The 16160-nt window shown below is 35.7% G+C and overlaps 1 protein-coding gene across 2 annotated transcripts in view; it reads right to left on the bottom strand.

Moving 5' to 3' along the window:
• CORIN (corin, serine peptidase) overlaps positions 1 to 16160 on the bottom strand; it is a 227637-nt gene that overhangs the window by 174649 nt on the left and 36828 nt on the right. For both annotated transcript variants that reach the window (XM_017872647.1, XM_017872648.1), the window contains exon 3: positions 3804 to 4011. In XM_017872647.1, coding sequence (XP_017728136.1) covers positions 3804 to 4011 — 208 coding nt within the window. The remainder of the gene's footprint in view (positions 1 to 3803; positions 4012 to 16160) is intronic.

The raw sequence follows: 16160 nt of genomic DNA, 5'->3' as shown, positions 1-16160 counted from the left end.
AATAAATAAATAAATAAATAAATAAATAAATAAATAAATAGTGTTAAACATCACTAATTATTAGGGCAATGCAAATCAAAACCTCAAATCCCGCCACTACTTTATCAAATAAGTTTAGGTAATATTCAAAATCTTTTGTTGCCATTTCAACAATGTTCACAGCATCTACACCAGGAATAGATTTAATCTCAAGAAACCACTTTTTTTGTTCATCCATAAAAAGCTACTCCTTATCCATTCAAGTTTGATCATGAGCTTGTAGCAATTCAGTAACATCTTCAGGCTCCACTTTTAGTTATAGTTCTCTTGCTATTTTCACAACCTCTGCAGTTACTTTCTCCACTAAAGTCTTGAACTCCTCAAAGTCATCCATGAGTGTTAGAATCAAGTTCTTCCAAATTACTGTTAATGTTAATGTTTTCACCTCCTGTCATGTATCACAAGCATTCTTAATGGAATCTAGAATGGTAAATTATTCCCTAAAGGTTTTCAATTTTCTTTGCCCAGATCCATTAGAGAAATCACAATCTATCTATGGCAGCTACAGCCTTATGAAATGTATTTCTTAAATAATAAGACTGGAAAGTCAAAATTATTCTTTGATTGATGGGCTGCAGAAGAGATATTTTGTTAACAGGCAAGAAAATAACATTCATTTCCTCGTACATCTCCATAGAGCTCTTGGGTGACCAGGTGCATTGTCAGTGAATAGTAATATTTTAAAAGAAATTTGTATTTTTCTGAGCAGTAGGTGTCAAAAGTAGGCTTCAAAATAATCAGAAAGCAGTTTCCCTATTGCCATTTATTGACTGTCTTTTCTCCATTGCATGAAATGACTGTCCTTTCTCCATTGAGTGTTCTTGGCACCTTTGTCAAAAACCAGTTTGCTGTAAAGACATGGATTTATTTATTGGACCTCGTTTCCATTCCATTGGTCTATCAGTAAACAGGTGTGCTGTCATCCAGGCTTTTCTGTTACACTTATAGAGTATGAATAGAGTAGATTTAGCATACTTGTTAACGGCCTTAGGATTCTGGGAATGGCAAAAGATCACTGGCTTCAACTTACAGTCACCAGCTGAATTAGACCTTAACAAGAGAGTCAGTTTGTCTTTGAAGTTTTAAAGCCAGGCACTGACTTCTCTAGCTAGCAAAGTCCTAGATGTCATCTTCTTCCAGTAGAAAGCTGTTTTCCTAAACTGAAAATCTGTCGTTTAGTGTAGGCATCTTTATCAATGATCTTAGCTAAATCTTCTAGATGACTTGCTGCAGCTTCTAAATGAGCACTTGTTACATCATCTTGCACATTTATGTCATGGTGATGGTTTCTTTCCTTAAATCTCATGAACCAATCTCTGCTAGCATCAAACTTTTCTTCTCCAGCTTCCTCACCTCTTCCAGACTTCACAAAATTAAAGAGTTACGATCTTGCTCTAGATTAGGCTTTGGCTTAAGAGAATGTTGTGGCTGTTTTGATCTTTCATCCAGACCACAAAAACTTTCTCCATATCAGCAATAAGGCTGTTTTGCCTTCTTATCATTTGTGTGTTCACGGGTGTAGCACTGTTTGTTGCCTACAAGAACTTTTGCTTTGCATTCACAATTGGCTAACCGTTGGGTGCAAGAGGCCTAGCTTTCAGCATATCTTGGCTTTCAACATGCCTTCCTCACTAAGCTTAATCATCTTTAGCTTTTCATTTAAAGTGAGAGATATGCCACTCTTCCCTTCACCTGAACACTTAGAGGCCATTGTAGAGTTGTTAATTGGCCTAATTTGAATATTACTGTGTCTCCCAGAATAGGAAGACCCCAGGTGGGGGTGAGAGAGACAATGGAACAATAGTCAACATATGGAATCAACCTAAGTATCCATTAACCAATGAATGAATTAAGAAAATGTGATACACACACACACACACACACACACACACACACACACATATATATATATACAATGGAATACTATTCAGCCATAAAAAAAGAAAAAATCCTGTTATTTGCCACAACACGGATCAATCTGGAGGACACTTTGTTAAGCGGAGTAAGTCAGGCACAGAAAGACAAATACCACAGGATCTCATTTATATATAAAATATTTAAAATTTGATCTAATTGAAATAGAGAGTAGAATAAAGGTTAAAAGAGGCTAGGGAAGTTCAAGGGTGAAGATTGGGGAAATGTTGGTCAAATGACACAAAATTACAGTTACCTAGGGGGAATAAGTTAAAGAGATCTTTTGTATAGCATGGTGACTATAGTTATTGATAAATATATTGTATTCTTAGGTGGTCATAGTGGTGTGTGCCTACACTCCCAGCTACTTGGGGGGCTGAAACAGGAGGATTGCTTGAGCCCTGGAGCTTGAGGCCAGCCCGGACAATATACCAAGACCCCGTCTCTAAGTGTGTATGTATATATAGACAAATATGTACATATATACACACATATATGTACACATATGAATGTATATATACACATGTATACACACATATACACACACATATATGTATGTGTCTGTATATATATGTATACACATATGTGTATATATGTATGTATTTGTGTATGTGTAGTATTCTTAAAAAATGCTAAGACAATGGATGTAAAGTGTTCTTACCACAAAAATGGTACAATGTGAGGTGATGTATCTGTTAATCAGCTAGATTTAGCCATTCCATTATGTATGTATACTTCAAAACATCATGTTTACACAATAAATGCATGCAATTTTATCTGCCAATTTAACATAAATAAGAATTCAAACACACAGAAAAAACACAACTTATTCTTGTATTACTATTCTGAAACTTTGTAACATTTTAATTCAGAAGATAATTGGTGCTATATGTGAATAAGTAACACATGCTTTGAAATTTTTTTAAGTGTATACTTAATATTTCAAAAATTCCATGACATACTTTTGATTCATGTACTTACTGAAATTTTCCCTGATCCTGTTTGATATCATGCTGGAAAGCCTCTGCCTATCTCTCTGTGTCTACACTTTGCCCTTCTTGCCCTGCTCTGCCTACCAGTGTTGAGTGGAAGAACCACCCAACATCTAGGTATGGTTGATACTTGCTTTAAAGTATAAGATTTGGGACTTTTGAACAGATGAGATTTAGTTGAAATTCTGGATTTCATCCACCATGCTCACATGAATTATGCACCCTTGTCCTCTGGTTGTGGATGAGTTCATTTGGTGAGAGGCACTGGCAGATGGGAGGGTGAGAGGTAAGTGAGGTCAGGGTATTTATCCCTCCTTCTCTCTCACTGCAAGACTGAAGGGTTGGCAGTGGCTATGCTCCTCTGCCTAGGGTCATAGCACCTGGCCTGTCCGAGATCCTTCACCCATAGATACAACTCTCTCTAGGTGCCACTGGCCGTTATTCCCCTTCAATCTTGGGTGGTAGAACTATATCTCCGTATCATGAGATCCTGGTGCCTCCTATCACTTACTTGTTCTCTTAACCCTGCCCACAGCTCCATAAATAGTCTCTTCAAGAAACTCTCTTATCACCCCTTTGAGTGTGTTGTCTATCCTCACTGAAACAGCTATTATGGTATTCCTCTGATAGCAGCAATCTAACATTGTGAATAATTTTTTCCCATAAATAAAATTATTCCAGATTTTCAAAACATTTCTATTTTCAAAGAATTAGAACTAGCCATGACTAATGTGGAGGGGGTTTTACTCCTTTAGTAACAACCAAAATGAAAGGGAGTTGTTTGGATAATTTTTTTTCTCCTAGGATACTTCTGCTATAACCAACTCTTATCACTGAATAATTTGGGTACCCAAATACCTGTCATCGCCATCAATGATGCACTCAGGGAAGGCGAGACTACAGCCAAACAGCATGATATGTTGATAGCAACTGAGGCGATGGAGATATGTGAAAAACTTGAGGAACTTCTCCATTTCCATGTTTCTGACAACTGAGAGGAGAGGGGTCAGCGTGGAGTGGTAGGGCAGCATCTGACACTGGCTGTGGGTTATGTTCATGCAGGCACCTGGGAAGTAAAGACAAGCACATTTAAGAGTGGACACATCAGAAGCAGATGTTTGCAAACTCATTTAGTATTTGTTTATAAGATAAAGTATACTTACTGTAAGAAAAAATTTAGATATGCAATCATACACATATGTGCATGTAAGTATGTGCATGTGTAGGATAATGAAATCAAGCTACAAATACTTACAGAGGAAGAGCATTCGTGTCCTGGGAAAATACATACTCTGCATACATAGCTGGTAGGCATATAAACTGGCAATCACCCTTTCTTTTGGATCCCAGCAGGGCAGGGCAATATGGATCCAAAAAAATTTTTTCAACGTGCAAATTCTTTGACATTGTCAAGTCATTTCTAGAAATTTATCCTAAGGAAAAATCATATTTGTGAATGTGGATTTATCTACGGGGATCCTGATCTTTGCATAGTTGACACTTTTTAAAAGATAGAAATCACCTAAATATTCAGCAAAAAGTATTGTTCTAAATATATGGAACAAACAATAGAATATTTAATTTAGGTACATGAAAGATGCTTCAGAAGACTATTTAATCACATGGGATGATGCTCATAATATAATAAATAAAAGTAGAAAGTCACAAAACAATTTGTATACAATGATCTTGTTTTAAAAACACAATTTTGCGAAGATTTGTAATCCTGTCTATGTCCACAGTTCAGGAGCAGCTCAGAGCCTCTGACATTATTGTTGCCCATAGTTGGCTCTTTTGGGCAAAACCACATCCATGGCTTTTCCAATGTCTTCATGCCAGAAATTTGCCTGGTTGACCCGACATAAACAAAAATGTTGACGTGCATTATATGACGGGATTTTAGGAGTCTCTACACTTTCTTTTTTATTTGGTATTCTCTTGTCTGTATAAAGATTCATTGCTTTTATTGTTGTTGCTTAAACAAGATTCTCTTATTCACAATTACCTCAGTTTCAAGACCTAGTTATATGAAATCATAACTATATTATACATGAGAAAACTCAATTTTTAGAAGGCTAAGAAATCTGCCTAGAGGTGCGTAGCCATTATGTGTAAATTTCAGATCTGAAAATATGTCTTCTGAGTAATTTCCATTACTTAGGGCTAATGTAGAGGATTATGTTAAAAATAGTTCTTAAGATAATTCTTAATAGTTCATGAGGGGAAGAAGCTAAAAAGCATATAATGAAATATCACAAGGTCTCTATTTATAGTAACATGCAATACACCCATATATTTTACCACATCTTTTATCAGTTTCAATTACATTATTTTATTTAGGGGTTATCAGCTTTTGGGCTTATGCCTTTGATAGAAGCCCATATTTGAATAACAAAAGGCTCATTCCCTCCACCTAGCCAAAGAAATCACTGAATATTAAGAGATCATTTGAAAAATGCAAGATAGAAAACATCCTAGGGGCCGGGTGTGGTGGCTCACGCCTGTAATACCAGCACTTTGGGAGGCCGAGGTGGGTGGATCATGAGGTCAGGAGATTGAGATCATCCTGGCTAACACGGTGAAACCCTGTCTCTACTAAAAACACAAAAAATTAGCCTGGTGTGGTGGTGGGCGCCTGTAGTCCCAGCTACTCCAGAGGCTGAGGCAGGAGAATGGTGTGAACCTGGGAGGTGGAGCTTGCAGTGAGCCGAGATCGCTCCACTACACTCCAGCCAGCCTGAGCGACAGAGCAAGACTCCATCACCTCCCCACGCAAAAAAAAAAAGTCCTAGGAATTTTCTCATAGTAGCATTTGGAGAGCTTCATTGTTTCCTTTACTGCCACATAACATTCCATTGTTGTTGTACTGGGATTTATTTTAAAAACCTCCCTTTAATAAATATTTGAACAGTTTTCAACTTTTTGCTATTATATTGCTGTAATAAGTAACCTGTACATATGCCTGAAATGTACAATAGATTCCCAGAAGTAGAATTGCTAGGTAAACGGATAAGTGCTTTCAGAATTTTGGCAGCTATTGTCAAATTCCCTCATCGTCAAGAAATACTATTTCGCATTCTCGCCAACAGTGTGTGAGGATGTCTGCTTTCTCAGTCTCACCAACAGAGAACAGTGTCAAACTTTTGGATTTTTGCTAATCTGATAGGTGAGAAATTACATTGTAGGGTGATTTTTCATTTGCATTTAACTTGTTGCCAGTGAAGTTGAGCACCTTTTCATACATTTAAGGACCATTTGTATTTTGTCTTCAGTTTCATATCCTTGGAAGATTTTTCCTACTGACTTTTAGGGGTGTTTTTTCTACTTTTATAAGCTCCTTATTAGGGAGATTAATGTACTGAAATATTCTAACACTTTTTCTTTACTTTTGTGGTTTTGAGATTATTTTAAAGAACTAACAACTATACAATCATTTAATAGATGAATATATTTTATTCTACTTTAATCCAGCTTTTGGTGATAAAAAGATTTGAAAGTTGAAAAGTAGCCAGTTCAGAGGCAGAGCTCAAAATCGAATCTGGAGTAAGGTATGATAATATCTGACATTTGAGTACCCCTTTATAGTTTACAAACCACTTCTACCCTTATCTTTTAAGGTTGTATTCGTTAGGTTTGGTTTGGCTGTAGTGAAGGAAAACTGAATATAACATTGCTCTAAGCAGAACAAAATTTCTCTGCCCTATAATAGTCCAGATGAGTGGTCCAGGACAGGAATTGGATCCCGTGGTGCCAGAAACATAGGCTCTTTATGTAGCCCTAACTTCATGGCGCAAGATAGTGAAACCTATGGTCCAGACAGAAGGGTGGAGGAGTAGTAAAGAGGACAAGGGCACACTCTTACTATTTCTTAAGAACAGTTCCAGCTGCTACAAGACCCTTCCACATATATCCCATTATCCAGAACTTCGTCACATGACCACATCTAGTTGCATGACAGACTAGGATTATTCCAGTTTGACATGTGCCCAGATAAAAATGGGGAGTGGGATCAATTACAAATGAAGGAGAATGAATACTGGGGTTCAACCAGAAACCTCTGCCAGAAAAATAAATAGAGAAGGCATTATTATACTAATTATAAAAGAAAACGAAGGTCGCAGTGGCTCACAACTGTAATCCCAGCGCTTCGGGAAGCTAAGGCGGGCAGATCACCTGAGGTCAGGAGTTTGAGACCACCCTGGCCAACATGGTGAAACCCCATCTCTACTGAAAATACAAAAATTAGCCAGGTGTGGTGGCGGGCGCCTGTAATCCCAGCTACTCGGGAGGCTGAGGCAGAAGAATTGCTTAAACTCGGGAGGAGGAGGTTGGCAGTGAGCTGAGATCACACCACTGCACCCCAGCCTGAGCAACAGAGCAAGACTCTGTCTCAAAAAAAAAAAAAAAAAAAAAAAAAAAAAAAAAAAAAACAACTATTTTCCTATTCAAGATGTTTGATTAAGCATATATCCTCCCTCCTGACACCTCACAAAAAAAGAATAGTAAAGGGGAAAAAAGCATAAACTCATAACAGCAAAGAGCATGGAGAGGGGCTTCCATCAGTACATAAATATTTTTAGCAAATTTCCACCATCCAAAAACAGCATGCAAAAAATTTTGAAGTTTATGAAAGAGGATGAAGTCAACCTGCCCAGCAGAACCTAGGAGAGGTTCCGGGCTTGAGTTGGCAGATAAGGCAGAGAAGAAGAACAAAAACTGGAACTAAAAAAGGGAGACATTAAAGATCTGTATATGAAACAATTGCTCCTCACTCCACCCATAGACACAGAATACAAGACAGCCAGGAAATTACCACCATTAAAAAGAAAAAAAAAGAAAAATAGTCATCCATCTCTAAAGAAATTACACAAGTGGTCTAAAAACCGAGAAAACTGGTATGGCTATTGGTACCACAGATAAGGTTAATAACAACTGAAAATGTCACTCTGAAAAAATAGAAATAGTTCAAGACAGAAGAGAACTTTTTAAAAAATCATCAATAACTTCAGAGTAAAGTGATCATGTAATTTATCATCCTACCCGAGAAAATTTAAAGAATGATAACAATGAGCAATTAATAGCTATGCCATGAAAATAACTCTAAACCAGGACTGTCTCCTATGAGCCAAGATATATAGATTTAAATAGGTATAGCATCCATAAATGAGAATAGGATGCTAAGAAAAAGAAAACTCAGAAGAGAAAACCTTATAATCGACACCACATAAATGCAAAGGATCATAAGAGATTACTATGAATAATTATACAACAACAAATTAGATAACCTAGAAGAAATGCATAAATTCCTGGGTACATACAACTTACCAAGACTGACTCATGAAAAAACAGAAAACCTGAACAGCCCAATAATGAGAAAGGATATTGAATCTGTCAGACCTCTGAGCCCAAGCTAAGCCATCATATCTCCTGTGACCTGCAAGTATACATCCAGATGACCTGAAGTAAATGAAGAATCACAAAAGAAGGGAAAATGGCCTGTTCCTGCCTTAACTGATGACATTACCTTGTGAAATTCCTTCTCCTGACTCATCCTGGCTCAAAAGCACCCCCACTGGGCACCTTGTGACTCCCACCCCTGCCCTCCGGAGAACAACCCCCTTTGACTGGAATTTTCCACTACCCACCCAAATCTTATAAAGCGGCTCCATCCCATCTCCCTTCGCTGACTCTCTTTTTGGACTCAGCCCACCTGCACCCAGGTGAAACAAACAGCCTTGTTGCTCACACAAAGCCTGTTTGGTGGTCTCTTCTCACTGACATGAGTGAAAGAACCAGTAATAAAAAGTCTTCCATCACAGAAAAGCCCAGGACCTGACGGCTTCACTATTAATTCCACAGAACATTTAAAGAACTAATACCAATTCTTTTCAAACTCTTCCAAAAAACTGAAGAAAAACGAATATTTGTAAACACATTTTACAAAGTCAGCATTGCCCTGATACCAAAGCCAGACGAAGACACTACAAGAGAAGAAAATTACAAGTTACTAACTTTGATGAATATAGATACAAAAATCCTCAACAAAATGCTGGCAAACCAAATTCAACCAGCACATTCAAAAGATCATTTACTATGATCAAGTGGAATTTATATCTGGGATGCAAGGATGTTTCAACATACACAAATTAATAAATGTGATACATCACCTTAACAGAATGAAAGACAACCATATGACCATCTCAAAAGACAGAAAAAATACTTGAGAAAATTAAACATCCTTTCATGGTAAGACCTTCAACAAATTAGGTATAGAAGAAATGTACTTCAACACAATAAAGGCCATCTACCACAAATCCACAGCTAACAACATATGCAATGGGAAAAGAGAAAAGCCATCCTCTAAGATCAGGAAGAGAACAAGGATGCCTGCTCTTGCCACCACTAGTCAACATAGTACTAGAAGTCCTAACCAGAGCAATTAAGCAAGAGAAAGAAATAAAAGGCAATCAAATTGGAAAGAAAGAAGTTAAATGATCTCTGTTTGCAACAACATGATCTTATATTTAGAAAAGCCTAAAGATTCCACAAGGAAACCTGTTAGAATAAGCACATTCAGAAAAGTAGTAAAAGTAGTATTTTCAAAATCAACATAAAAAATCAGTTGTTTCAATCAGAAATGAAGGAGAGAAAATAAAATTAAATTAAAATAAAATAAACCAGTTCTGCTTTACAACAAACTGTATAAAAAAAGAAATCAAGAGAGACAGATCATCTTTACAACAGCTACAAAAAAAAAAAAAAAATACTTAGGAATAAATCTTAACCACGAGGTGAAACATCTTACACTGAAAAGGATGACAGCACGATGAAAAAAGTTAAAGAAAACACAAAAATTAAAAAAAATAGAAAAAGTATCCGTATCATGGTTTGGAGAATTAATCTCATTAAAATATTCATACTAAGCAAATGTGATCTACAGATTCAGTGCAATCCCTATTAAATTCTATAACCATTTATCAAAGGAAATACAAATATCCTAGAAGTCATATGGAAACACACAAAAAACAAATAACCAAGTATATATATAATTAGCTATATATATATAGCTATATATATATATTATATATATTTTTTTTTTTTTTGAGCAAAAAGGAAAACTGAAGGTTCTCACACTACTTGATTTCCAAATACACTACAAAGCTATAGTAATCAAAAAAGTATGATATTAGCATATAAACATATAAACCAATGTAATCAAATGAAGAATCCAGAAATAAATCCACACACTGATGGTCAATTGATTTTCAACAAAGATGCTAAGAATACACAATGAGGAAACAATAGTCTCTTCAATAAATAGTGTTGAAAAAACTGGATATAAAGATTTAGAAGAATGAGATTGGCCTTTTATTTTACACCATACAAAAAATTAACTCAAAATGAATTAAAAACTTTCATTGAAAACCTAAAACTATAAAACTACTAGAAGAATACATAGGGGGAAAGCCCAGTGACACTGGTCTGGTTCATAATTTTTTGAATATGATCCCAATGGCAAGGGCAACAAAAGTATAAATAGACAAAGGGGATTACATCAAACTAAAAAGATTCTGCACAGGAAAGAGTCAACACAGCAAAGAAATAACTTACAAAATGGGAGAAAATATTTGCAAACCATACATCTGATAAAGGGTTAATATTCAAAATACAAAAGGAATTTTATTTAGTAGTTGAGAAACAATAACTAAATTTAAAAGTGGGAAAAGGCCCTAAATAGACATTTCTCAAAAAAATACATACAAATGGCCAACAGGTATATGAAAAAAAGTTTCAACATCTCTAGCCGTCAGAGAAATGCAAATTAAAACCACAATGAGTTATTACCTCATACTTGTTAGGATGGCTATTACTAAAACAAAAACAAAAAATGAAGAAACAGAAAATAAGTGCTGGTGAGGATGTGGAGAAAAGGGAGCACTTGCACACTGTTGATAGGGTTGTAAATGAGTATAGCCATTATAGAAGACAGTATGGACATTTCTTCCAAAAAATAAAAATAGAATTACAAAATGATCCAACAACCCCATTACTGGCTGTATATCCAAAGGATGTAAAATCAAAGTGTTGAAGAGAAATCTATACTCCCATGTTCACTGCAGCATTATTCACAATAACGAAGATATGGAGTCAACAAAAATGTCTGTCAATGGATGAATGGATAAAGAACATGTAGTATATATGCATAATGAAATACTATCTGGCTTTTAAAAAGAAGGCAATTTTGTCATTTATGACAAGATGGATGAACCTAGAGAACATTCTGTTAAGTGAAATCAACTAAGCACCAAAAAACAAAAACCACATGATTTCACTTACATGTGGAATCTTAAAAAGTTGAACTCATAGAAGCAGAGAGTAAAATGATGGTTACCATGTACTAGGGCTGTAAGGGTGAGGATTGCGATATGTTGGTCAAATGATCCAAAATTTCAGTTAGACAGGAGAAGTAAGATCAAGCAGCCTATTGTATAGCATGGTGACTATAGTTAATAATAATGCCCTGTACACTTTGAAAATTGCTAAGAAAGTAGATATTTAAGTGTACTCACCCCCCAAAAATTATTTGAGGTTAAAAAATAAAAAGAGATCCAAGTGATATTACAACAACTTTTTTCATATTTCGTGTAAATAAAGGCAGCATTTTGCATTGGGAAAAAATGGGTTATGAGCCCTCACAAGAGGGACCAATTAGACTGGAAATTTTGGGTGCCTATTCCTGGCTGTACCAGGAAGGAAGTCAACTCGGGTCAGGACTACATCAGCAGAGTGGAATAATGAAGGTCATTCTCTATTCTAGATAATTCACCTAAGAAGAAACATTTTGCCAGAATGATTTCTGGGAAAAACCAATTTGAAAGGATATTGCATACTTAGGAAGATCCGTAAGAGGGTTACAGTAAGCTAAGAGAAAACACAAAACTGGAGACAGTTTTGTGTCTATAAAGATTTAAGCTTCTTTTTTTTTTTAACTTTTATAAAAGTTCATGGGTACATGTGCAGGTATATTACATAGATAAACTTGTGTCATGGGGGTTTTTGTACAGATTATTTTGTCACCCAAGTATTAAACCTAGTATCCATTAGTTATTTTTCCTGATTCTCTCCCTCCTCCCACCCTCCACCCTCTGACAGACCCCAGTGTGTGTTGTTTCCCTCTGTGTGTCCATGTGTTCTCATCATTTAGCTCCCACTGATAAGTGAAAACATGTGGTATTTGATTTTCTATTCAGGTCTTAACTAACTGTAAACCAAACCTAAACATAGTAACTATTCTACTTCTCATAAGAGAAAATCAGGAAACAAAAAACACATTTTCTTAATGAGTGATTTATAACATTTGTAAAAAGTCTTTACAGACATAGTGAAGGCACAGTTAAGCCAATGTCTTGCTAAGTTATACAAAAATATGTAACTATTTTGTGCAATGCCATGTAAATTATCAGAGTTAAGTAAAAGCTAGCTATTCTTGTCAAGAGAAATACGAGGTTTGGGAGTTTATTTTCTATATAATTGTATATATTCTAGACTAAACGTTTTCTAATGCAACCCTGATTCTCTTGGTGATGTATTTTGCCAAGCTTCAAGTTTTCACATTACATATATGTATATATGTAATTGTCTCTATCTTATTACTAAATTCACATTCATACTTGGTTTTAAGATGTTTAAATCATAAGTAAAGGCTCATAACAAGTTGCAATTCATTCATTCAAGAAACTACTTACTGTGACAATGCTTTAACACAGTGAGGGGTCAATTTTTTTTGTAAATCAATTATTCACATTCCATAGAATTACATGAGATTTAACATTTCAGCTGTAGCAGCATCTGCCAGGCATTTTTTTATAAATTGTGAAAGAACTACACCTTGCCCCATAAAATCATCCATCCTAGAATTATGAATGATTGAATAATAACAATAATTAAAATGCATATAGTGTCTTCAAGTTTGTTAAACACTTTTCTGTATATAGTATGGTGTTTCCACAGTCTGATTCAAAATCCTGGCTTACTATTTTATATTTATGTGGCCTTTGGCAAGTTATTGAACTCCTCTGTTTATCAGTTTCCTTATCTGTAAAATGGAAATAATAATAACTGTGTAATGGGTTTATTATAAAGATAAAACAATGTTTATACAATGTCCAGCACATAGTACGTGATACAGAAGTTTTTGCTATTATTATTATCTCATTCGTGACTTACAAAAACTCTGTGAACTACACAGGGGAGAAATTTGTATCCATGTTACGTAGGTAGGAAAATTGAGGCAAAGACCCAAAGTAAGCTTTCATTCTGCTTTTTTCTTCTGGATTATATAATGCATCCATGTATAAAGGGAATAGTTACTCATTTATATAGGAACAAAATTCAAAGTTGAATTACTTAGTTTTGCTTACTTGTACAATAAAACAATGCTGGGAGTTATAATTTTTTTAAAAAGTAAGCATTTTAAAACATTAGTCATTTAAAAATACGTATTGAGTCTCTATTATACAAAGGCACTTAGTGCTATAGAATATTTTTTAAAAAGAATTTGGAATTAGAATACATTTTACATATTTAGCCAAAATTTAACACATATAGAAATTATTTGTTTTTCATGCCAACAATGATAAAATAAATTCTACAATGATGAGAGTATAAAAAATTACTTACTGGAGCAACATGTTCAATAAGGAAAAGATTTATTATAAAATCCACTGCCTCACTAGTGGTTTGTTTTAAATTTCACCACTTATGAAGGTGATGAGATCTCAGTGGCCTTTCAGCCCTATGTAGTTTATTGGGAATCTCATTTAGTAATAATTAAGATTTGAATATGGGAGTAATGAATTCTAGTACTAACAGGGCAGGTTTGCATACAAAAACCTGGATTATGCCAGCTGGGTATTGTGGTCCTTAATGTATTTGTAAAAGGCTCATTTAGATAACCCTCTCTAACTCAGAATCCTCTAAACTTAAAATCTATCATAAGTCAGAATCAAGTTGAGCAACTGTTTACCTTTTTACTCTCTGACTCTGCAAAGGAAGATTTTATGGAGAATAAGATCGTAAGGAAAGGCATGTTCTACATACTCAAAAGGAAACATTTAAAATGAACTTCTAGTCTCCTTAAAATACACATAAGACATGTCATTTCTTTCTTTTAATAAATATAACTTTTATCTTCTAATAAATATACCTTCTAGGTATGTTTAGTATATAAATATATACCTAGGTATATATATTTATTTAAACCAGGTTCATTGATTTGAAAGATAAAAGGTATATTTACCTTTTATATTTATTATTAATCGCTAAAAGATAAAACACTCCCAGGTGTGGAAGGATGTTTAGTTCATATTAATTAAACATGGTTTCTTTCTGGGTAGGGTAATTTGGAATGATTTTTTTCCTTCTTGCTTTATGCTTCTAGTTTTCTATATTGCTTAAATAGTAGATACATAATTCTGATAAATAATAAAATTATTATTTTAAAAAAAGCTTTTAAAATAAACTAAAAAATGTGACCAGCTTCTCTGTCATAAGTCTGGCTTGTTTTTTGGTGAGGGATGTGGGAGTCAGCACGAAAGAGAAATTGTAGTACATGGGTCAAAGCAAAGGGGAAAGGGAGCAAGTAGACTCCTCCTAACCTTTCTGGCTAGTATTTTCTGAGTTCTTACCATGTGCCAGACTGTTAGACTGGCTCCACTGACAAATCTTGCAGTGGCTTCTTCTATAAAAGCAGCAGCAACCTCAACAAAGAAGGAAATTCTGTCATATCATACGGTATGCAGGAAACTTGAGGACATTATGCTAAGTAAAATAAGCCAGTCACAAAAGGGCAAATACTGCATGATTCCACTTACCTAAAGTATCAAACATAGTCAAACTCATAGAAGCAGAAAGTGGAATGATGGTTGCCAGAGGTTGGGCAGAAGGGGAAATGAGGAGTTGCTAACCAATGGGTATAGAGTTTCAGGTGTGCAAAATGAAAAGTTTTGGGGATCTGCTGTACAACAATGGGCACATTAACAAGTGTAATGTGTACTCAAAACTTTCTTAAGAAGTTAGATTTCATGTTTTCTCTTTAACAATAAAGAAATTAAAGAGAGGGCAAGATGGCCGACTAGACGCATACAAGTGGAACAGCACCCCTGGAGGAACTGAGATGACTGGCATGTTTTTTGTTTTGTTTTGTTTTGTTTTAAGAATTGCCTCATTTATTATCTTTCTCTTTTTTTATACTTTAAGTTCTAGGGTACATATGCACAACGTGCAGGTTTGTTACATACGTATACATGTGCCATGTTGGTGTGCTGCATCCATTAACTCGTCATTTACATTAGGTATATCTCCTAATGCTATCCCTCCCCCCTCCTCCCACCCCATGACAGGCCCCAGAGTGTGATGTTCCCCTTCCTGTGTCCAAGTGTTCTCATTGTTCAATTCCCACCTATGAGTGAGAACAAGCAGTGTTTGGTTTTCTGCTCTTGCAATAGTTTGTTGAGAATGATAGTTTCCAGCTTCATCCATGTCCCTATAAAGGACATGAACTCATCCTTTTTTATGGCTGCATAGCATTCCATGGTGTATATGTGCCACATTTTCTTAATAACCGGCATGCTTTAAACAGATCTTCAGAGGGAAGGTGCTGAGAGTGGATAGAGGGAAGACACAGAAGCTCAGCTGAAGAGGGAGAAAATTGGCACCGGTAGGGCCAACTCTGCGGGGAGGTTGATGGTGTTTGATGTGTCCCCAGGTATTTTCTGCTTCACTGCTTCTCATGATTGGTCATGATATGATTGTTTGGCCATTACCCAATCTCTAGAACAAGCTAGAGAAACTCTAGGAAAAAAACTTTAGATGTAAGGTTTCAATTTCTATGGATTTGGGGTTTTGTCTTTTGCTTTGGGGGATTTTTTGAGTCAAGATTTCACTCCATTGCCCAGGCTGGAGTGCAATGGTAAGATCTCGGCTCACTTCAACCTCAATCTCCCAGGCGCAAGTGCTTCTCCCACCTCAGCCTCCCGAGTAGCTGGGACTACAGGCACTCCTCACCATGCCCGACTATTTGTATTTTTTGTAGAGATGGGGTTTTGCCATGTTGGCCAGGCTGGTCTCAAACTCCTGAATTCAAGCAATCCACCCACCTCAGCCTCCCAAAGTGCTAGGATTTTTTGATTTTTTTTTTTTTTTTTTTTTTTTTTT

Source organism: Rhinopithecus bieti, unplaced genomic scaffold (genome assembly GCF_001698545.2).
Source record: "Rhinopithecus bieti isolate Rb0 unplaced genomic scaffold, ASM169854v2 scaffold_7167, whole genome shotgun sequence".
NCBI classification, from domain to species: Eukaryota; Metazoa; Chordata; class Mammalia; order Primates; family Cercopithecidae; genus Rhinopithecus; species Rhinopithecus bieti.
The sequence above is the reverse complement of the archived record's forward strand: the minus strand, read 5'-3'. Positions and strand labels throughout refer to the sequence as shown.